Source organism: Pantherophis guttatus, chromosome 1 (genome assembly GCF_059756535.1).
Source record: "Pantherophis guttatus breed Tessera chromosome 1, ASM5975653v1, whole genome shotgun sequence".
Lineage (NCBI taxonomy): Eukaryota > Metazoa > Chordata > Lepidosauria > Squamata > Colubridae > Pantherophis > Pantherophis guttatus.
This window is the reverse complement of record NC_142063.1, coordinates 279,284,156-279,308,895: the sequence shown is the minus strand read 5'-3', so window position 1 is coordinate 279,308,895 and position 24,740 is coordinate 279,284,156. Positions and strand designations below refer to the sequence as shown.

Below are 24,740 nucleotides of genomic sequence, written 5' to 3'. Positions count from 1 at the left end.
TATATATATTGTATTCAGGATGCACATTCCAAAGGAGGGGGAAGTCAGGAAAAAGGGCTATATTGCCCTTTTACCTGGGTTCTTCCTGAGTCAAGTTCTGGAAACCCACCCAGCTGTTTGAGGTTGTATTCTTCTGATGCTGTAAAGCAGAGATGGGGAACTATGGCCCTTTTATGACTTGTGGACTTCAACTTCCAGAATTAAAATCTATGCTGGCTCAGGAATTCTGGGAGTTGAAGTCCACAGGTCATAAAGGGGCCATAGTTTCCCACCCCTGTCCCTGAAGAAAGAGGAAAAAGCAAATTCAAATTCACATTTCTTTAAAATTAAATGGGATAGAAATTTACTGCAGATATTTCTACCAAAAATTGTGCTTGAATAGCTTACATAACATTATGATCAAAGCATCCAACAGGTTAAAACATACCTCAAAGTCTATCTAAATAATTTTAAAAAAACCTAATTTGATGAAGAAACTGCTTCCTTTGCTCCAAATTTTGGGAGTAGCCACTAAGATGACAACCTCTTCTAGTCCTGTTTGCTCATATTGAACAGAGATAAATGGTTTGCCAAGTAACCATGCCCTGTGTCATGAAGGGATTTATAGATAACCACCAGCGCCTTGAACTGTAGCCAGAAACAGTGCTATCCCTGAAAATGATCCCATGGCTTGACCTGAGGTATTCAGCCGGTTCGGATCAGTTTGCCCGCACCGATAGCAGAAATCGCAGGTGGGCCCGCCCCGCCTACCCACCGCGGTTCTATGCTATCCTATTTAGGCATGTTTTTGAGGCCGGGCACATGCACGGAAGGTGCACATGCGAGAAAAGCACATGTGTGGAAGGCCAGGCGCATGTGCAAATCATGCATGCGTGTGCACGAAGCAAGTGCACGTGTGCGGGGAAAAACCAGTAGTAACATAATGTGAAACCCACTGCTAGGCTTGACCCTGCTTAGCAAGGATCAAATCATCCTACACAGGGGTTGAACTCAACTTATTTTTACCCAGTAAAAGTGCTGTAATGTTTCCTATAAACAGCTTCAACCTGGTCAGGGCATTCTGGACTAGCAGAAGTTTGAAACACTGTTCAAAGACTGACTCATGTCCAGTGCATTAGAGTAGCCTAACAAGATAAAACTTAAGCCTATGAAACAATGGCCAGACCTGACCTCTCCAAAATGGGTATTTGTGTTCAAACATATTTGTATGCAAACATGTTGCTAGTGCCCAAATTTAAAGATCCAGATACAGGACTGAATGTTACAAGTATTTGCAAATAGAGAATTTGGGTATCCAAGAGGAATATAATCTCAACTAATCCTGCTTGAAACCCTGATCGCTAATTTCCTGATTTATAAAACATTATTGGGCATGATACACTTTTCTACTCTACCTCATCTATTTCCAAAAAGATGGGAAAGGTAGAAAGAAAAGCTAAGGGTTTGTAGAAGTAAATATTTTCAAATATTCAGCTTGTTGATGTTAATATTGAATTGATAATGATAAGATAATTAGCAAGTACAGTACATAAATGTTTAGAGAAGCACCATGCAAAGACAGGACTCATTTAAAATCTGCCTTATAAAATGGATGAAAGAGATACACAGAATACCCACTAAGACATATGCAGAATACCCTCTAAAACAGGGTGAAATCCAGCAGGTTCTGACAGGTTCTGGAGAACTGGTAGCGGAAATTTTGAGCCGTTCAGATAACCAATAGTGGAAATTTTGAGTAGTTCGGAGAACTGGGGTGGGAATGAAGATTTTGCAATATCCTTCCTCCAGGAGTGGGGAGGGAATGGGGATTTTGCAGTATCCTTCCCCTGGAGTGAGGTGGGAATGGAGATTTTGCAGTATCCTTCCCCTGGAGTGGGGTGGGAATGGAGATTTTGCAGTAGCCATGCCCACCAAGCCACACCAGCCAAGCCACACCACGCCCACCAAGCCACGCCCACAGAACCGGTAGTAAAAAAAATTGGATTTCACCACTGCCTCTAAGATTACGCATGCTTTAAATCTGATTGGAAATAAGTGCTTTGGACATCACACAAGCACAATATCTCATTTATTGAAGTTCCAGTAAGGAGCACATTATTCCTTAAAGTAGCCACCACATCTTTCCTCAGGCTGACATAAAAGAAAGAGGAGCTGCCTTAATGAATGGCAGACAAACCTTTTTTCTGCCCAAAATCCAAAATATTGCTTCCTGATGGGCACTGCCTTAGCATCTATTACCATTCACATATTTAGTCCCTTCAGCACTTACGTATTTTGCCATTAACACATTCTGGATAATAAGGCAGCTATATAAATTTAGGTTTAGAATATAACTGTTTTGACAGAATATAAGTTAAAGTGGGCTATACATGTATCCAATTATCTTCTCTTCTGCTCATCATGCCATTCCATATTTCTCCTTCAGAATATGTTATGGACAAAACAGAACCAATGTCCCCACTGCTTGTTAATCCTGATTAGAAATTTAAAATGAACATTTCCAGGGGTGTTTTTTTTTTTTTAATTTAAGCTCATTTAAAGCACAATACAGACATAACAAAAAAGTAACTTTTCTTTCTACTGCCCTGATGCTAAGCAAACTTCCTTGGGAATGAACACTTTTATCATAGAGAAGAATAATCAAACACAAAATCATTAAAACGGACTCTGTAACTGTAAGCATGTGAAGCTAGCCTTCTTTTGATGAAATGTGGGGGAGGAAGGGAAGAATGGATAGTTAATCCAAAAATTTCCCAAGATGCACAGATGCGGATATTGAGCTGCATCAGTGGAGGGTTTCAATTTTTTTTACTACCGATTCTGTGGTTGGCTTGGTGGGCGTGGCATGGCTTGGTGGGCATGGCAGTGGAAGGATACTGTAAAATTTCCATTCCCTCCCCAATCCAGGGGAAGGTTACTGCAAAATCCCCATTTCCTCCCGATCAGCTGGGACTCAGGAGGCAGAGAATAGACGGGGGCGGGGCCAGTCAGAGGTGGTATTTACCGGTTCTCCGAACTACTCAAAATTTCCACTACCGGTTCTCCAGAACTGGTCAGAACCTGCTGAAACCCACCTCTGAGCTGCATGCTGTTATGCCACCTCCTACTGCTTTCTGTATGGTTTGGCCCCTTTCCAGGTCTTTAACCCTGGACTTTGGCACAAAGATGTATTCCTATCGCTGATTCTGAAAAGTAAACTTAAAACCAAATTATGTTATGCTAAGAAATATAACCAAGGGCTTTACCTTGTACATTATAAGAGATTTGCTTTCCATTTAAATGTTGTCTTTAGCAATAGTAATTTAAATATGGAGAGTTTGATTATAGTTAAGTGTTCTCCTAGCAAGATCTTACCTGTACCTGTTGAACAATCTCTGTATCTTCTGTCTCTGATGCCTCAGCAGCAGCTTCAGGTTCTGGATTGGGAAGTAAAATTAAAAATTATTTTTATTGTTCCAAATATGAAACTAGATCCTAGATACACATGTCTAGATACACATGGCTAATATAGAGCCACATAATTTCTTTGATTTTCAGGTGTATTATTTTCCTCCATTTATGAGTTGAATCATGCAGTGATTCAGTATGATGGTTTATTTTATTTATTATTATTCATATTTCTATGTCGCCCACTCTCCGAGGACTCTGGGCAGCTTACACCAAAGACAGTATACTAAATAGCATATTGCCCCCAACAATCTAGGTCCTCATTTTATCCACCTCGGAAGGATGGAAGGCTGAGTCAACCTTGAGCCAGTGAGATTTGATCCGCTGATCTGATGAACTAGCAGTCAACTGAAGTAGCTGCAGTACTGCACTCTAACCACTGCGCCACCTCGGTTCATATCATGATATCATATCATGGTTTATTTAAATTATCCTTCATAGGAAGTGTATTTTTTTTTTTAGGTATTTACAATTATCAATAATTATTAATAATCAAGCATCAGATACTACCCTGTTGTACTGATTAGTGAAAAAAAAAGAGAAGTAGAGAGGCTTTCATGGTTGAAAATAAGACATGGTTAGAGAAAGAGACTAAAGGGAATAAATTTTTACAACAAGAAAATTCTTAGTATGTTCACTTCTGATTCTACTGCTGGAACTATAAAGGACATCAAATACACATTGACTGTTAAGACTACAATCAATTATTCTAGACAGTTGTTGCCCTCTTGTGAAAAAATTATTCTTCAGTTCAGTGGTGGGTTTCAAAAATTTTTACTACCGGTTCTGTGGGTGTGGCTTGGTGGGCGTGGCAGGGAAAGGATACTGTAAAATCTCCATTCCCACCCCAATCCAAGGAAAGGTTACTGCAAAATCCCCATTTTCTCCCGATCAGCTGGATTTGGGAGGCAGGGAATAGATGGGGGTGGGGCCAGTCAGAATTTTTACTACCAGTTCTCCGAACTACTCAAAATTTCTGCTACTGGTTCTCCAGAACTGGCCAGAACCTGCTGAAACCCACCTCTGCTTCAGTTGTTTTAAATCACAATATTTTTATTAAGACAATCATTTAAACTGGATATGACATTTTCTAACTCATTAGCTCATATAATACTCATACATATTCATTCACATTCAATTTAACTTTCCTCTAAACCCTGACTTCGACCATTTACTGTTCGCATGACTGAAAAGAACTGAAGATAGTCACAAAGTAATTTTTACCAATAAGCAAATTTCAGTGCTTGATTCAGTTTGAATAATTAAAATCAATACTGCGCAGTTAAATGTACTTTTAAAAGAGCACACTGGTCAATAGTACAAGGATTGAAACATTTAGCTGACCTGCAAGAGATTGGCTGAAAAAAAAAATCCCCAGAACATGTAAGCACCAAACTGTATGATTTATAACTAATTTTTATACTGCTGACCATCATAATCTGATGGCAGTATTCCATAAAACAAAACAAAAAATCAGAATAAAACATACTGCAATATCAATTAAAAATTAAATTAGAACTGTCAACAATTAGAAAACAGGTCACAAAAATGTATCTTGAATGTCTTTTTAAAATATTAGCAACCAGTTCTCTAATTTCATCAAGAATTGCATCCCCAAAATGAGCAGTGCAACAAAGATGCTACTGAGTGGGAAAAACTTTAGGCTTGCATTTAGATCTATGTACAATCTCTTTGCAGAATGCATTTCTAGTGAAAGTGAATTTTTATCAATTAGAATAATTTTCCCATCAGTATTGAAAAAAACATCTTTTCGCCTATTTTGGGGAGGATTTCAAATTTTCTGCACATAGCTGCATATTTAACAAACTGTAGTACCACTTGGGGCAGGATTGCCTTCCTCCATGTCACACTCATGTCTTTTCACGTATGTTATATGTCATGACAACCTTGTTGATTATACATCCTAGTACCCCATACTAGAGGTAAGAATTCTAGAAAAAAAAATTGGACTCTATCATGAACTTGGTCTCATCTTTCAAAGAAGTGTTGATATTCCTGATTTTTCCTCGAGACCAGGTATCCCCCACCTCCAGTCGTGGCTTGCTACCAGCTACAGCTCATTGGGAACTGGGCTGCACAAATGGCTGGTGAGGTCACAAAGCTCCATTTGTGCATAGCAATAGCACTTAGACTTATATACTGCTTTACAGTGCTTTACAGCTCTCTCTAAGCGGTTTACAGAGTCAGCATATTGCCCCCAACAATTTGGGTCCTCATTTAACCGACCATGGAAGGATGGAAGGCTGAGTCAACCTTGAGCCGGTGAGATTTGAACTTGCATGCATGGAATTAGATTGCACATGTGAAACCATCCCGTCCTGCCCACGGGCGCTGCCACCACAGCCAGTCCACAGAGCCAGAAAGGTTGAAGATTGCTGATCTATACCATGAACTTCCAGAGTAAGAGAAGTCAGTTCTACCTACAGTATCTGGGGCAAGAGCAAGTGACAAGGGCTGAAGGATAGAAGTGAATGATATAACTATTTTAGGAAGAAACCATTGTGGAATCTTTCTTGACTGGTACTGTAAGGCAGAAACAACATTGTAACAAGTATTCCTGTTTTTGGAATTCAGGAGTACGTATCTTTGCCTGCAATAAAAGAATATGTTCTTCTTTGGAAACCATTGAAATAATGAATACAGCAGAATCAAATACTTACATAATGAAGGTAATTTAAATTCACATGGAAGATCATATGTCTAAAGTTACTCTACTGATTATTTTAAAAAGCCCCACTATTCCCACAACCATAAAATCCGAAGTATTTAATGATGGGGTAAAGAAGAGAGCTCTAGAGTAATATAAACAGGGATGCACCTGCTACAATTAGCTGGCTGATGACTTAAGCTACACTCAGTCCATATGTCATTTTCCCAGACTGTATTCCCAGCAGTAAGGAGCTTTTTAAAAAATCTTTCTATGCAGAAACATTTACACTGCAGCCAGTCTTAAAATGATAATGTCCGTGGAGTGTAGTATATTAAGCTAAAGAGATAAATCAATATGTTACTCTTTTCAACATATTGAATGATTTATTTCCTCCATTTCTATAGCCGTCCATCTAATCCGATTGATTCTGGGCAGCAAATCCAGTTTGTGTTACCAAGCTTCCCTTGGTTATCTAAGTAGCTATGGGGGGAAAAAATCAGAAAAGAGGATCTTGATCTGCCTTTTTCTCCTTCTAAAAGTATTAAAACTGTAGTATGGCAATACCTACCAAATTTGTGCATAGAGAAGCAACAATAAATATTATAGACATGGTTTGTGGGGTTGAAGAAAATTTACAGGAAGGATGATGACAATGATTTAATTTGCTTTGTGTTCCACTCCATTTAACCTGCTATTTTCAATATTCTTCTTAGGCTAACCTAGGTATGTACTCTATGGTACTGTATATACACACACATGCACAAATTTGGAAGACAAAGAATTTGTACTGGCGATTAATTTCACTTTCATTAGCCTAAATAGAAAATTGGATACATTTGCTCAAAGATATTTGAGTATTTTTTTCAATGTAAATGAAAACATAGCATTTAGCAGCTCAGAGGAAAGCAGTATGAATTGAGAACCATCAACATACGTTCTAAAGCATTCTTTTCAAGAAAATACTTGCACTAGATGTATTTCTATAGATGTTAAGACTGGGAAGAGTCAGTATTTGAAAATCAGTAATGAATTTTTAAAAACTGAACAAATGATAGCTCATGGAATGGTTAGCTTCTTTAAATGCCAGGGGCAAATCGAATACATAGAATACACACTTTCATCCTAAAACTAATTGACAGAGACTATAATGGCAATTGCAAGATAGCATATATCTCATTCCCTGATTAAGAAGTTCTAGGACAAAGCAATTCAAGAGCTAACAGCTCCTAGTTGTCAGTAGCACAGGTGCATTACAGTAGTGAAGGTATTGGGTGAGCTTAGTCCTATATCAGGCATAAAACAACTTGGGCCAGTCACACACATTCAATCCTATGCACTCTCAAACCTAGGAAAAATACTAGATCAGGGGTGCCAAACTCATGTTGGCCATGCCTACCCCCATCTTAGTGAAGGGGGGGAAAGTCGCGATGTCACATGATGACAATGTGATGCCGCAAGTTTGACAGCCTTGGACTAGACAAACCATTAAAAAACACCGCTTGCCAAAAAAACTGCAAGGACTTGTCCAGGAAGTCACCAGGAGGCAAGACTGACAGGCACAAAAGTCTCAGGTGAGCTTCAGGTGGAAGGTTGAAAGTCTTTATAGGCCTGGTCAAAATGAAACTTGTTTCAAGGTAGATAAACTTTTTCAGTGATTCTTTTCTCTCCCTACCCCCAAGAGGTTTTTACTGTTCTTACAAATCACTTGCTGTAATTTCAGCAAATGAAGGTAGGAAGCCTATATGGACTATCATGGGAGTGTGAAGTTTAAGGGGAATAAATAAAATAGTTTTGTTTTGCAAAGTAAGATTTTATATTTTGAATAAATTAGTACTAATACTGATTGTTCTTCTTAGGATCCTTTATCCACGATTATCTTTAATATACTTATTTATATGTACAATGTATACAGCTATCCATCTCACACAATGACTATGGGCAGGAAGAAAAGAAAGAAGCAGCAGTCACCATCAAGGGTCTTACAAAAAAAAAAGCATTCCATTTTTAACCAATGGAAACCACACCAAACAAAACCAAACCATGTTGCTAATCATGTATAATCATGGGCGGTATAGAAATTCAATAAATAAATAAATAAATAAATAAATAAATAAACTGAGTTTTTCTTCTATTACTTTAATGTCTTTGCTACTGATGGCTTTGGAAAAATGCATGTGATGAGTTTTGGAAGCTATCTGGGAAGTACAGTTTAGCTAAGATCAGGAGCAGGGCCACACTAGTGATTTGTAACTTCAGACAGCCATTAAGGTGGACCAATATACAGTAACCTGTCTGCGTTGGTTGATTTACCACCATGGCAACAGCTTGATGCTCCTATAAATCACTACAGGAAGGGCCATATCAATCAATGATATTTATTTGGTCAATGACCAGCAACATTTAAAAGAACAAAACTAGACTGAAGCAAATAAACACATAAATGTACTAACAACTAGCAAAGTAAATTACAGAACATAACATTAACTCTTCTATTGCTATGTTAATATCATTGTTGCCCAGATGACGAATCTAAAACAATAACAGATGTAAAGTAAGAATAAAAACTAGATATTCACCAACAATCAGTTAAGATGTATTAAACCAAAAGTAATATTTAAAACAAAGGTACAAGTCTTTAATTATATCTTACTTCTACTATACCCACATAAAATTTAGCTATTATACTGCACACATAATGAATGGTTTTAAATCCTAAAGGAGAAGGTTCATGTAAAATGTATCTGGCCACCTAGGGAATTTATCTATTAGGGGCACAATGTAGATTGACCTAATGTCTCTATAAAATTTACACTGTAATAGTATATATAAGATGATTTCAACCTCCATATCAGGGATAGTTAAACTTTCGAAGCTTTTGGGTTCAAATGTTCTAAGTGCCATTACATATGGGGATGTCCAGACACAAAACACCACTTGATAGAAAGGGTGAAATAAAAAGTCCAGTACTTTTCTCCAAAAATATCATTAAAAAGCAAACAAAACCTGAAACATAAGGTCATTACTTTCAATCCTGCTGTTTGCTGCTCTAAGCAGCACTCATTTCAGTGACTCTACCTAAATCATTGTTATATAGTTGTCTCAAATGCATTTATTCCTCCAAATGGAAGCAGAAAGAAAGAATGCCAAAATCATTTCCCTCAAATCCATTACTCAGCTAGATACTGCTGATATATTATTTTAAAAATATAATTTTAAAAAAGTTCTGTTCAACTTTATATTCATCCTTTCATCATAATTTTCTCCTTCACCATTTCTTTTCCCTCTCCCACCTCTAACTGCACCTCAAGCAATTTTCCAGCTTTAGACAAAAACAGGATATCAATATAAAATCAAAGTGGAGAAAGATAAAATGCACTTGCCAATAGTAAGAGCCAAATAGGTACCGTATTTGGAGCAGTGAAACGGGATTGGGGAAACTCAGCTCTACCCTCATCCAGTGGTGGAATTCAGCCAGTTCGCACCACTTCGGGAGAACCGGTTGTTAGCTTTCTGAGCAGTTTAGCAAAGTGGTTGTTGAAAGAAATCATTAGGGCAGAGAACCGGTTGTTAAATTACTTGAATCCCACCACTGCCCTCATCCATTAACAACCCACCAATAAGTTGATACTTCTTGATAGGTTGTCAATGCAACAATGACAAATATACTGTTTTTTATTTTGTGTTGATGTTTGTTTTGCAAATTATCTCAGAAAGTATTTTAAGCTTTTTTTAAAAAAAGTAATGAAAATTGGCAAATTGCTATTATGACCCTTAAACCTTCTCCCTAAAAGGATTTTTTTTTTTTGTTTTTGCTGAAGCTTCAAAATTAATAGTGTTTATCCAGTGGAAAATAATCATGGGAAATTAATTTCACAGTGTCGTGTGAAATATATTGTATAATCTGGAGTGTGTGAATACAAAACTAACTTTCATCCAGAAGCTCAAAGCAGCATCTACAGCATTCCTTCCTCATATTGTTCTTCACAGGAAGAACTTTTGAGATAGCATTGGCTTTTTTTTTTTATACTTCCAATTAATAGAAATGTTGGCTTTAAATAAAAGGCTTAAAGATTTGTTAGTAACTGACATCACTTCCATGTACTGGTATCCACTTACCTTTCTTTATATGATGCACTTTCTGTTCTTCATCTGGAGGCTTTGGTGCTGGCCAAACTGATGGAGTTCTTCTTGGAAATCTTCCTTCCGTGTAATCTGATGAATGAGTGGGTTGATTGACTGCAGCCCAAGTATAAAGTTGATCTTGCTTTATTTACAAGACAGAAATAAAATACAAACATTATGCATTTTCAAAGCTATTATCTCTCGTCTGCTTTTAACAATGCAGTGCTGCTCCAAACTTTGTTTTCACATTTTACTTCATGAAACCTAAAATTGAATTTATTTTTTTAAAAAAAATCTTGAAAAATCGTGGCTCTATATTTGCTGAGTTATCAGTATTAAAAAGTCCACCTTTATATCTGCCTAATAAATAACATCAGAATATATAATTAAATATTTTAAGTCAATGTTTCTGGAGAACTCAGTTGTACAAACAAGATTATCTTGATCTTGTATGAAGAAAGACTTCAGGGGAATTATCCGTGAACAGGGTAGAGGACTTATATCTTAACATTTAAAACTAAATTATGTATATGAGCCAGCACACACTGAACTCAGAAGCAATTAAAGGAATTGCTTGTTTGTTGTTTGTTAGCCTAGTCAATTTAGTTCATAAACATGATGCCATCCTCATGTTGCTATGGAAAATATCTTGGGAATAGAAAATCTCAAACGAACTCTTTATTGACCTTTAAAAAGCATAAATTGTGTATAACAACTTTATTTTAGGATTTGACCAAATTTGATGGCATATTAGACTAAGTGTAATATTGGTCAGCTTGTTTGCTGAAGTTGCCATGATAAGATTTGTTAATTTAACTTACCAAAGCTGAAAACTGTAATTTATAAATTTATAAGTACTTTAAAAAGTATCGAAGCTGTAACAGTATTATTTCTGTAATAGCTTCTGAAAATGTGTTATATCCCAAGTACCTTGTGTATCACTGTAAAGGAAAGATCAGTAAATATACTATACACATTTATCTTAAAAAAAACCTCCCTTTATACAACCCTGTAGTCCCTATTTGGGATATTTTAAAGGATTTTATAAATTAATCTGGCGTTTGGAAAGAAATTATCTTTGAATAAATCTTTGAAATTCACATGATAGCCCATTTCTATTTTCCTTGTCCAGCAGCACTGACGGCTATTTGGAAATACTTTGTAAAACCTCTTTCATGCTCATGCGTACAAAAAGTTTTTGAAACAAAACCCAGCATAGCTGCTGCAAATAAAGCAAGAAAATGATCAATTCTTAATACAATATAGCAACATTACAGTTTTACGATATTAGCATATATATAGTCTTTCATCAGAAAAATTGAACATTTAACTATGAAATTTATATATTATGTCTTCCTTTCTGTTTTTATCTTGATAAATCAGATAGAAGTTTACCTTTGATACCCCTGTAGAAGTCATTTTGGTTTACAAGGAAAGAAAGTTCTTTATTGCTACTGTCAAATTACCGAATATATATATACTGTATATATGAACCATCCAGTTTTTCTTTAAAACTTTCAATATCAACAATAACACAATAATCGTAATAATACAAACTTTTCATTTGTTATTAAGCAGAGTAGCCTTACAAGTTAATTGCTCAGGAAACAGCTGCTTACAAAATGTATGTAATATATCCTCTTTCACAAGGATGTCAGCTTCTGGTTTAAAACTGCAGAGCTATCTTACAAGGGCGAGGCACCCAATTTGCCTGCAGAATCTGGAGAGTGCATCCAGTTTCTAATCAATACAGCTACTGCCTTCTCTCATTACATTCAACCAAACAGTTCTAATTTTCTCACAGATCTACCTCTATTCTAGTTTAAAAAACAGTTACTTCCTATTGATAGGAAATTACATTGTTAACTGCAATGTTATCAGTTAAAGCCGTAGAGTACTTACATTAAGAGCAAACCAGATGAGACCTCCAAGCTGAATTATAGGAATGCTATTATCTTGTTTGTTTCTATACTGACGTAGGCAGGCTCATCTTATTAATAAGTAAGTAGCAACTAAAATCTTACAGTGCAGTTCAGAGCAGATATTTTAACTCCTCACGCTCTCTGTTCACAACAGTTTCAGCTCTTGGAAAATCCCCAAACAAGGAAAATTTAAGAGTCACATGTGATGAAAATTGAATTAAATCAATTCACATTTAATCACTTGGAACAGTTGCAAGGAACTTACAGTGAATTTTAATCAGAGGAAGGAAGGAAGGAAGGAAGGAAGGGAGGGAGGGAGGGAGGGAGGGAGGGAGGGAGGGAAATAAAAAGTACTGGGAAATTAAAGGGCAGGTATTACCAGAAATTCTATTTTCTCTTCTTTTGCTTTGAAGTTTCTTGAATATTTTCCAGTTCTTTTTTTAATAATAAAAAGTGCCAGGGATAACAAAAGAACAATGACATTTCCAAAAAGCCTCCTTGGTTTTTAAAACATTTATTTTTGATTAACAGATAATGTTCTTACTGCAGTCATGTTCTTATTGCAAGCAATTGCAGATAAACCTTCAATGTCCATACCACTGATAATTTTCTTTCAGAACAATTTAGCAGTGCATCCTGCTGAAACGTATGTTTATTTCACAAAGCCTTCCCAAGATTTGTTTTGATACCTAGTACAAAGAATGTAAATTTTGAGAGTAGAATTAAGTTTTGCAAAATAAAGTTTCTCAGAATGTCCCTGCTTATCTCCAAAGTAAGAATATATTTCAAAACAAGATTAGAACAGAATCCCTAAATAGAGATGCACCAGCATTGGGGATGATGCTAAGCATGGTCTGGTGGTTTGACTTATCCAGAAAGTTCTCTTCTATGCTATTTGTGAGCAAAGAAAGACAAGAAAACAGACATGCTCTTATTGCAGTCATATTCTTATTGCAAGCAATTGGAGAGAAACCTTCAATGTCCATACCACTGATAGTTTCAGTGCTTTGCTCAATGTTCAGAAAAGTGGATACTGTTCCTTAGACATGAAATCTCTTCTCAGAGCCTGTCAGTGACTCAGTTGACAGGAAAACTGGGATGAGTCACTGGTTCCTGTCATTAAAATCCCATATTAGAAGGAGAATGACATGACTCACACGTGTGTCTCTCAGTTCTTGATGCAACATCTGAAATCTTGCTCGCTCTGGAAGGCTCACACAGATCTCCAAGGCAGGAATGCAGAATGTGAGTGCACCACATAGATACTGAGATTCAGGGAGCCTTTCAGCAAGAAATGTGTCTTCGTTTCACAGCAGATTATAGAATTTTGAGATGAACTAGACATAAAAATATGCACAGACTGCCCACAGACATCTGCTGCCAAACGTAATACCTTAAAAAGACTTGTCTGTGCCAGCTATGGATGGTTTTTGAGCTTGAATTCATGTGTCTGTTGGTGTGGAACTCCCAAAATGCAAAGATTAACATTTTTTTTTAATTTGATGTATATGCCGCCCTTCTCCGGAGACTCAGGGTGGCTAACAATGTGCTCAGCAATAGCCTTCATCCTTTTGTATATTTATACAAAGTCAGCTTATTGCCCCCACAACTGGGTCTTCAATTTACCTACCTTAGAAAGGATGGAAGGCTGAGTCAACCTTGAGCCTTGGCGAGATTCGAACCTGCAGTAATTGCAGGCAGCTGGTCTTAATAACCAGCTTAATAACAGGGTGCCTTAGACCAGTGTACTACCAAGGCTCTTGATTACTATACTGAGATTTTTCTGTGTGCATACAAACTCCTGTTCATAGGGCATTTTCTACAAATATGTCTTATTTTGGTTGCCAAGTTTTTTTCTTTCTGTTTTGTCAACTGAAAGTGTCAAGACTTCCTTTGCTGTCCTACTGAACTAAGGATGTGCGGATAAATTATTTTATTTATTTGGGTTTTGTCCTGTTAATTTCTTTCTTTCTTTCTTTGCTTGCTAGTATTCTATCTTGTCTTTCATTCAGGACCTTAGGGCAGAATATTAAAATGGTATTAAAAATAAACGATAGTTTAGGCTGTTGCTTGAAGCATTGTTTGGAGGTTTTTTTGCTGCAAATTCTGTTTTTCTTGAAATTTGGATTTTGAATGAAAGTTATCCATCTGCCTGTTGAGATATAGGCCTAGGATGGGAAAATGCCAACTGAAGGATTTAAAATGGGTTACTATGTACTTCTACATACTTCCATTATTTCCTATGGCCAAAAAGATTATTTTCTTTTAAAATATTATATTTTGCCAATTTTTGCCAATTGCCAATTTTGCCAAGGGCTAAAGACAAATACTCCAGTCTGCCTCTGACTAAATGCCTGAAAGAAAGCATTTTATATTTTACCTGAAAAAAACATATCTTTTCTAAGTATATCTTGAATTCAGTTTCTAAGCATATATGTTTCCTGTAGGCAGTCAGCCTGGTAAATAACATTGACATTTTCTTCCTACCAATTAACTGAATATGCTTTGTTAACCATTTAAAATAAAGACTAAAAGAAATATTTGCCATTAAAAAGCAATACTTTAACTTCTAATCAATCCAACTCTTCCATACCAGGATGCTCATTTATTAACCATTTTCAAGAGGTCTTGCGAATGCTTTGAGCATTCTACTTATAGCCTTGCTATGTTGATTTTTTACTTTTAAGTGTGTGTATGGGTCTAAAAAGTGGAATGAAGAGAAAGAGGAACAAAATATTCATACTTCTGATCTGTAGATGGCTTGTTTTTAAATGACTCTATGATATCTAATATGTTATAATAAAATTCAGTTGATGGATAGGCAGTGTGCAAGATGTTGCTGGAAAAGATATGGCAAGATACAATAGGTCTATTCTAAGGAACAATGGAATGAGTTATTTGCACAAAACAAAAATAAAAGCATATATTGATCTTTGGATAGTCTTGTTATACATATGCTTGAACAAAGAATATTACTGGGAACAGCTACCTGTATTCAGTAACAACAGAATTCCAAACTGAATAATATTAAATCATTGGTGATTTAAAGAGGAAGAGGAACTCAAAAGCTGATAAGATATGGTGACATGGTGAGCTGACAGAACCATTGAGAATCAGGCAACATACAAGTTTAATAAACTATTATTATAATAGCTTCTTCATTTTACATTACTTTGTCTATTTTATGGTGCGGTCAGTTCTTGTTTGCAAGCAAATGGTATTTCCTGCAGATATTCCAGTGAACCATTGTTGCTACTTTGTCATGCCATTGTTTGTAGTCAGTCTCTGTGATCTTCTTGCAACAGCTACTGTAATTAAATTGTCCTTTGTTTCTTCAGCTTCTTTTCAGATATTTATTTAGGTACCATAAATAAATAGAGGGTAGTACTGAATTCAGGGCGGTCTTCTACGGTCTAGATTGCCTCTATCATTCCATTTGTATTAACAGATGGCTCCGAAGTATATATCTGAGAATCTATGTTGTTAGTAAAATCAACTGATTGATGACAGAGCCTGGTCTTATACTACTGTTTTCCTACTATGACTTCCAAATCCACTACTAAACCTCATTTACTTGAATTAATGTCTAAAGAGACTTCTAAAAGGAATGCATCGAGAGGTACCACTAAAAAGTAATGCAAATAAGATGTGATAGTAACAGTTATGTCTGTAATCTTTGTTTTATAATTGTTTTTGTTGGTTTCATTTAATTAATACATTGAGTCATTAAGTAATTTACTAAATATAATTGAATGCATGGCCTAGGAACATGAAATAAAGCAGAAGAACAATTGATCAATATCTGCTGATATCTTGCTAACACAGTTTTCAAACAACCAAAACTATGATTTTATACAGAATCTACAGCAATCAGATTGACTATATTGTTGGTAGAAGGAAGGGGAAGAGTTCAATTATAACAGCTAAGAGGTGGTCAGGGGCTGACTATGGAGCAGATTATAAATTGCTCATGTGCAAACTCCAAGTAAAATTAAAGTAAAAAGAAAGCCAACCAGTTTCCATAATATGGTCTGGAGCATATACTACCATTTGCAAGGAAAACATTAGGGATTCACTTGAAATCCTGTATGTCAACAATGGTGAACCAGAAAAACTGTGGGATGAACTTAAAGAAATTTTATGAATATAAAAAAAGACTGCTGGGGGAAAAAAAAGAAAACAAATTGGATGTTAGAACAAACTGTAGAAATTGCCAAGAGGTGAAGCCCAAGACAAGAAAGATAAAGATCTTAGGAAAGAACTTAACAACAAAGTTCAGAAACCTATTAAAAGATACAAGTTACATGGCTATCCCTTCAAAGATCAGAATTGTGCAGGCAATGTGATACTCTATGGAGATGGAAATGGAACTCTGAAGAAGCAGGATAGAAACAGCATTCAAGCTTTTGAATGTTGTTATTGGAGAAAACTGCCAAGAATACCATGGATAACCAGGAAAACAAACAAATGGATCACTGAAGGAAATGGGTAATTGTGTTCTCATTTGGGGAACAAATGACTAGGCTCAAATTATCCTACTTTGGATACATTATACAAAGACTGACCTTCGTGGAAAACTCTAGAACGGTGGGGAAAAATGGGAAAAAAAGAGAAGACAACGATCAGTAGCAAGGCTGACAGATCCAAATGTTTAGTAGTGATGGGCACATTATATTGGAAGATATGAAGAACAGTTTGGGAGCAGAGCTTTCTGGAGAAAACCTATTTGGAGAAAACCCAGATAATCCTCAATTTAGGACTAGTAGTATTTAGTATTTAGTATTTAGACTAGTAGCATTTGCTTCACTATCATGACATTTGCTTAAAGACTGCTGCAAAAATTTCAAAAAAAAAAAATCAGGTTTGATCACGTGATGCCACGACTTACGACAATAACAACTTAGAACCGTAATTCCAGGATTGATTACAGTTGTAAGTCAAGAACAAGCTGTGCTGAAAAAGCCTACATTGGTTAAAAAATAGGAGTAGATTGCACAAAAAAAAATTTTTTTAAAGGACAGCATATCTTACAGACATTTAAATGACAACCTAAAATAAGTACCTTAAGAAATACTTAACAGAATGCAAACATAAAAGAGCAAACTATAACAAAAATCTCTGTTAAATGGAACCGAGTTTTTAAGCTATGGCTTACATCAAATGCTGGTGCACTTTGTTGTGCCTTCTGGCCACTTGATTCTCTGAAGCAGTCACTGAAGGGGAGCAAAAGACCCATTGCAATGATCCAAGAACAAAGCTTCTCTGCTTCTTCTTGGGGTGCATTCTCCTGCTGACTCGAGAGCTTTTCTAGCAGAGTTCGCCCTGGAAGAAAAAAAAAAGGTTAATGAGTTAAGGTTAGAGTCACCACCACCATCTGTGAAGCATCATAACCTGACAGGTACAAAATATTATCTAACTCTTCAGATACTACATGTGAATAAAACACCTCTTCAAATGCTTCTATTTGATAAGTATCAAACACCATCATTTCAATATCATTTAGATAACACCATGTTGGATTTGGATAGGCCATTTTGGTACCATAACTGCTACTCAGGGGTGGGATTCAAATTTTTTTACTACCGGTTCTGTGGGTGTGGCTTGGTGGGCATGGCATGGCATGGTGGTTGTGGCTTGATGGGTGTGGCAGGGGAAGGTTACTGTAAAATCCCCATTCCCTCTCCACTCCAGGGGAAGGTTACTGCAAAATCCCCATTTCCTCCCGATCAACTGGGATTCGGGAGGCAGAGAATAGATGGGGGCGGGGCCAGTCAGAGGTGGTATTTACCTGTTCTCCGAACTACTCAAAATTTCCACTACCGGTTTTCCAGAGCTGCTTAGAACCTGCTGGATGCCACCTCTCCTGCTACTGTCGAGCCTGCTACTTTAAGAGCATCAATTTTGGAAAGTTCAGTTATATCTCTTGCATGTGTCATGGGCACATGGAATTAGATTGGAGGAGTATATCAGCTACTTGTACAAGCTATTCCACAGCTTGCTCTGCTGTAGTTAAGGGCTCAGCAAATAGCATTGCCTTTTCATAACTTAATTAAATTGCTGCCACACAAACTTAATTTTTCATTATAAAGATAACTTCTTAAATGTAAAATAGCATTTAACCTATATAAGGAAAATACAGTGGCAATATGGAGGTATTGCAATAGAGGTGGGGCTGGGATGGGTTGGAGAGGACTCATTCAATTAACCTATAACCTACTGTTTATCTGGGAAGATTTATTGAAGCATCAAGCTTATTTACAGACAAACATTCCAAAAAGTTCTGCCTGGCAGTGAAATGTAAGGGAGGAAGAGAAAGAAATTGAGTATAATTATCACAAACTATTGCTGTACTTATAGGGGGAAACTTTCTTCTACTGGCCAGCTCCTTTCTGAGCTTTCCAAGCTCTTAAGAGTATGATTAGAAGTGAGAGGTTGTGTGATAGCAACAACCTACCGAAGGATGCTTTTCCTGCACTGAAATAGAATTCTGCCAGGATTTTAGCTCTTAATGAACTGGAACTGTTTACATTGATATATAATGATATATCTAACTTCATTACCCTTGGCCATCTTAACAAAAAGCAACATTTAAAAATATGTGTGCTTAAATAAATAAAGAGGAGATCTTTGACACAAAACCTGGTACATAAATAAGAAGCATAATGGTTTAGGTCTTGGGTCGTAAGAAGGCAGACCTAGGTTCTAATCCAACCGTAACCAGAAAGCTAAAAAAAATAAATAAATGAGGTGGTGACTGCAACAGTGCAATGAAAACTCCCACTTCCATTTTTTAAAAAATGTGCAGCTGCCCTGTATGGTTTTAGGCGAAGTGGTCCTCCACAAAACTCCCTCATAAGGCTCTTAAGAAAAAAAAAAAACAACCCAGAAGATCCTGCTATGCATATGTCCTTGAGCATCGTGTATAAAAGAATAGTATGTAAATCTAATAAATAAAAGTAAAGGTAGGTTTCAAAAGTGAGTTGTAGTGAGACATAAAGTATTAACTTATATGAACATTTTCAGTTGTAGAGAGGAACATGTGCACTAAACTAGAAACATATAAGTTGTCCTAATTTTGCTCCATGTAATTCTACATACACTTATTGTTAAATCTATTCTATTCTATTCCATATTTTAATTTAAACCTGTTCAAAAGTATATATACTTAAATATCCATATTATCCTTCAAACCTTGTCCCTGAAATATACTGTACAGCAGCCAACCCCAATTCTATTGGCGTTTGCAAAGCTATGAAGACCTGGCTCATCCAATGTACGGTATGTGAGCTCTGCTATGGGTATATGTGATTAATGATTTTGTGATTTTACTGAGCCTCGGTGTGGTTTTATCTGGTCTTTCTTGGTTTAGTGGAAGGCTTTGGTTTTACTTTGTTCACCACCCAAAGTTTCTTCTACTGTGCAGTTCGATGGTCATATATTATTAAATTAACTAATAAGTACTAAAATAAATATTTTCTTACAATATGCACACGTGTTGAAAGATTTTGAACAGCAAAATCTGACAAAGTTCTCTAACCCACCTACTAACCTAGGAAAAATGAATCAGATGTATTGGTTTAAAAGAGTAAAAAAGAAATGACATTCTTGAGCCTCCCCCTCAAGAAACATGACAGGGTTCCTGCTAACTCACCAGTCTGCCAATCTTTTTATAATTAAACCTCAATTTACCCAAATTCATCAAATGGATTAGTCAGCAGAAAGTTCAGTTTATGCTCACATGAGCACATAAACACAATATGGCAATAGTACCAGTGGTGGGTTGTCCCTGGTTCGGTCCGGTTCTTGCGAACCGTTAGTAAAACCGGGGGGAAGCTCCGCCCACCCACCCAGATGTCATCATAGACAATCTGCGCATGCTCAGAAGTTTCCTTTGTGAACCGGTAGTAAAGGTAAGTATAGTATAGTTTATTGAATAGCCCGAAGGCCTTTTCAAACAAAACAGAAAAGATAAAGGGAAAAAGATAAAACAGTTACAAAAATAGCAATCTAAAAATATATGATAGATGACATTAAAATTTTACCATATCAAATTTCAATAGCTAAGTTGCCAAGACTAGAAGACTAGATAACCCAAATAGGATAACTCCTCTCTAACTGAGCTCATCTTTCTTACAATCGATAAAATGTTCCTTGATATAACTGGCTCGTATTGCCGTCAACCTTTTAAGGTATCGAGTGATCGCTCTTACCAGGGGAGGAGAGTCAGCCCTCAACAGAAATGCTAATTTTTGGCTTATATTCCAGTGGGGTAAAGGTAAGTAGAACTCACCCCTGAATAGTACATAGAAAGTATCAAAAAGGTACAAGGAAACAGGAAAGGTACCTGGTCCAGGGAGCCTGCCAGCTTCTTAATACAAATGTTCTGAAGATGAGTTCTTACATCCCTTAGAACAAACAATGAATATTGTTTTATAGAATGGAAAAATTCCCGATAGCAGGAAAGAGGCTAATATAACATTAATATCTAAAGAGCGACAAGATTTGACTTTAATAAAAAACTATTGACCAGTGAAACTATTGACTTTACTGAATAATGATTATCAATTGTTTGCTATGCTACTGCGCTTAATGCTTATTCCTATTTATAGGCAACCCTGTAACAGAGTTCTTAGTTGACTCATACAAGAGAATATACATTTATAAGGACAATAAATCCTAAACCCATACTACAGAACTAACCTTGCCAAACACAATAGGGTTTATTTATAACCAAACATGCACAGGAGACATCATTAGTTACTCATTTGCTCTGAAATAATCAGCTGTCACATTCAAAGCTACCTAATGATTTTAGAAACACAAATTGTTCTAAACAGCTGCTTGAGATAAGTTTTTAAAAACAACAACAACATATAAATACCAGTGTATTTTCACTAGAACAAAATAAAAGAAGCAAATCAGACATTTTTGATTCTTCAAATAATTTAAACATATTGACCTATCAATTCAATGATTAAACTCTGCAGACCATTCTAAAGGACAAGAAGAAATAAATGAGCATTTTGTGACACACCAGTTGTTTTGCATTGTTTTTAAAATAGGTGAAGATGCAACACAACCTAATGAAAGATAAGTTCTGAGACTAATATTTTGCAATAAATTTAGCAGCAATTTATGAATGCTAGGGCATTTCTGTCATTTAAAAGGGTTGCTTCAGAAGTGAAACTTAAAATAGAATTTTAACCCTCTTGATAACCTCAGGAAGAAAAACAATAGAAAATCCAGTTTTGTCTGCTATAATAATATGGCCTGTCTCCCACTGCATTTATTTATTTATTGGTTCAATTTATATGCCGCCCTTCTCCGGAGACTCAGGGCGGCTTACAATGTGTTAAGCAATAGCCTTCATACTTTTGTATATACCTGCTTAGTAGGGCTTTCGGGGGCCCCAAGTGGTGTTCTTTTTATACAAAGTCAGCTTATTGCCCCCACAATCCGGGTCCTCATTTTACCTACCTCAAAATGATGGAAGGCTGAGTCAACCTTGAGCCTGGTGAGATTTGAACTTGCAGTAATTGCAGGCAGCTGGTGCTAGTTAACAGCACTTTAGTCTGCTGCGCCACCAAGGCTCTTGCATTATGTGCCCTATAAACATTTAGTATACATATGCTCATAAACTAAGCATAGCCCTTCCCTAGATGGAAGATTTCTTCTTCTCAATCTAGCAACAGACACACACATCCCTTAAATACATGGTTTGTGTACATAGTCAGACTCCTAAATGTGAAAAATAGGAACAGTACAAAAGAATGCTAGGATCTAGACACGTGCTTCTCCATCTCAGGAACTTTAAGATGTGGAGGACTCCACATCATTCCAGAATTAATCAGCCTCCTAGAATTCTGAGAGTTGAAGTTTTAAGAGTTGAACATCTGAAAGTTCCTGCGGTTGAGAAACACTACCATCTACCATCCTGTGTGGAAATTGCATCCCTACTATTATAAATTCAAATTTTAAAAAATTACATTTCTCAGCTAAAAAATATGTTCAAAGTCTATGTAATATAATCAACCTTTATAAAATTTCACATGAATAGCGGTATGTGGGTTTATATATATAAGCAAAAAACAAGGGATTTGCTTGAAAATTATATTATTAAAAATGGAACCGATTCCTGTAATTCTCCAGCACTATTATGAGAATGTCAAGCTGTGGAATGTCCTTAGGAAAATAGGAATCCCACAACATCTCATTGTCCTCAAGTAAAATCTATAGCTACAAGAAGCCAAAGCCTGTATGAAATAGACTGGTAGGCTAACAAGAGGGCGAGACAAGAGTTTCCCCTTATTTATTCAATTTAGGTATGGAATATGATGTAGTAGTTAATGGCATTGGGCTAAAATTCAGGAGACTGTAAGTTCTAGTTCTACTATAGGCATTAAGTCAACCTAGGAAAAAGACAATGGAAAACCACTTCTAAAAATGTTCCCATGAAAACTACAGGGACTTGTCTTCATAGCTGTTAAGAGACAAGACTAATTTGAAAGCATACAAGCCTATAGATAAGGGGTGTCAAATTCATGTCATCATGGCGGCGTCACATGACGTATCAGGACTTTTTTCCCCTTTGATAAACTGGATGTGATGTATACACACACACACACACGCACACATAAATACATACAGGCAAGATGGATAAGAAAATTACTGTGGATGTAAAAAAAATAGAAGAAACATCAATAATTCTATGCTGACGATACTATGTCAACTGAAAATCCAAATGATCTGGTCATATTTTCCAGTAATGAAAGTCAAGGAACAAAGTGAAAAAAGTAGAACTAAGATTAAATATAAAGACCACCAAAGTAATGATAACAAGGACAGCTACCAACCTAACTGGACAACAAAGACATAGAAGTTATAGGTTGTTTCTATAAGATATATATAAAGAGCGGTAGCTGGAACGGAGTAGGGGTAACATGATAGCAGTGTTCTGATATCTCAGGGGTTGCCATGAAGAAGAGGGAGTCAAACTATTCTCCAAAGCACCTGAGGGTAGAACAAGAAGCAATGGGTGGAAATTAATCAAGGAGAGAAGCAATTTAGAACTAAGGAGAAATTTCCTGACAGTTAGAACAATTAATCAGTGAAACAACTTGCCTCCAGAAGTTGTAAATGGTCCAATACTGGAAGTTTTAAAGAAGAGATTAAATAAACATTTGTCTGAAGTGGTGTAAAGTTTTCTGCCTAAGCAGGGGATTGGACTAGAAGACCTTCAAGGTCCCTTCCAATTCTGTTATTCTATTATTCTGTTTTTCGGCCTTTCAGGATTGACTGTCAATACTAAATAATCTAATAGCCAAGAAATATGTCACAATAGCATTTAGTAGGACAGCAATAGAGACTTTGTGAAAGATATTCAGAAGCTGTGATATTCTTTATTTACCTCTATTAATATTGTTCAGGCAATAATTTTCAATACGATAACTTGTGGAAACAAAAGTTAGACTTTGAAGGAACAAAACTAAAACAGTGTTTTCACTTTTGAACGTTAGTAGTCGAGAAGAATCTGCAGTATACCAAGCACAACCAGAAAAGCAAATGAATTGTTTATAAAACAAATCAAAGTTCTCACTCAAGGCACAAATTACCAGGCTCAGACTATCATATTTGGATTATATTACCTAAAGTCTCAATCCTTGAAAAGTTCATAATGTTGGGAAAGGGAAAGGAAATAAAAAAACCCAACTAAAAACAAGGTGAATGGATTCATTACAAGGCAATTAATGTACTACTGAGAAACCTAGACAGCTAGATTGATGGCATATTAACTTGGAGGAAGTCTGTCTATACAGTCACTAAAAGTGGACATGGAATTGATGGCATTTAATCAACTAATCTGAGAAAATTCCTGTAATAGCAAATAGCAATTGCACTGAATTTGGAAAGTCCTGTTTTCAAGCTGTCCATTTCAAGATTTGCTTCAACATATTATTTTGCTTATTTTTCATTACAGCATATAAGGAACAATTCTTTTCTGGTAACTCATTCCATGTTGACTAATGGAACAGCCATACAGATGTTAATATTGTCAAGAGATTATTACCATGTAAATTAGTGTCTTAAACCTATCTCACAAAAAGACCTTGTATTCAAAGTGTCCTGAACTTTCACAAGTACATATTCGCAAGAAATTAAAATAATTCTTTGCTGGCTAAACAATGATTGCCATTTTGGTTGCAAAGTAGTAAATAAATATCTGCAGTTACACTGAGGTTAGATCCCATTACTAAATTTTATTGTAGCCGATGGGTATTCCTTCATTTGACTCATTCTCAAAAGCACTTAGGGCAGTTTTTCAGGATAATACCTCATTCTTTCCTCTCAATAATCATGTTGGATTTGACCTGCAGATATTTATAGGCCTTGGCTCATAGAGTGTCCTTGAAATATATCATACAAGAAGCTCTCATAGTATGGGCTTTATTTATTAAAATCATTTCCTTTAGTTCTGTGTAAATAACATTTGGGTGGCTTATAGTAATTAAAAATGCAAACAATAAGCAGAATAAAAACAATCAGAAGTAAAACTAAAATATCTGAATCATTATTCATTC

The 24,740-nt window shown here is 36.2% G+C and overlaps 1 protein-coding gene across 3 annotated transcripts in view; it reads right to left on the bottom strand.

The window, feature by feature from the left end:
• FMN2 (formin 2) overlaps window positions 1–24,740 on the bottom strand; it is a 183,907-nt gene that overhangs the window by 142,217 nt on the left and 16,950 nt on the right. For all 3 annotated transcript variants that reach the window (XR_004593074.2, XR_015731460.1, XM_034428275.3), the window contains exons 2-4: window positions 17,318–17,484; window positions 10,235–10,382; window positions 3,355–3,416 (exon numbers count right to left, since the gene is read on the bottom strand). Coding sequence is in view for 1 of the 3 variants with exons in the window: in XM_034428275.3 (XP_034284166.2) it covers window positions 3,355–3,416; window positions 10,235–10,382; window positions 17,318–17,484 (377 nt within the window). In the remaining 2 variants the exon portion in view is untranslated. The remainder of the gene's footprint in view (window positions 1–3,354; window positions 3,417–10,234; window positions 10,383–17,317; window positions 17,485–24,740) is intronic.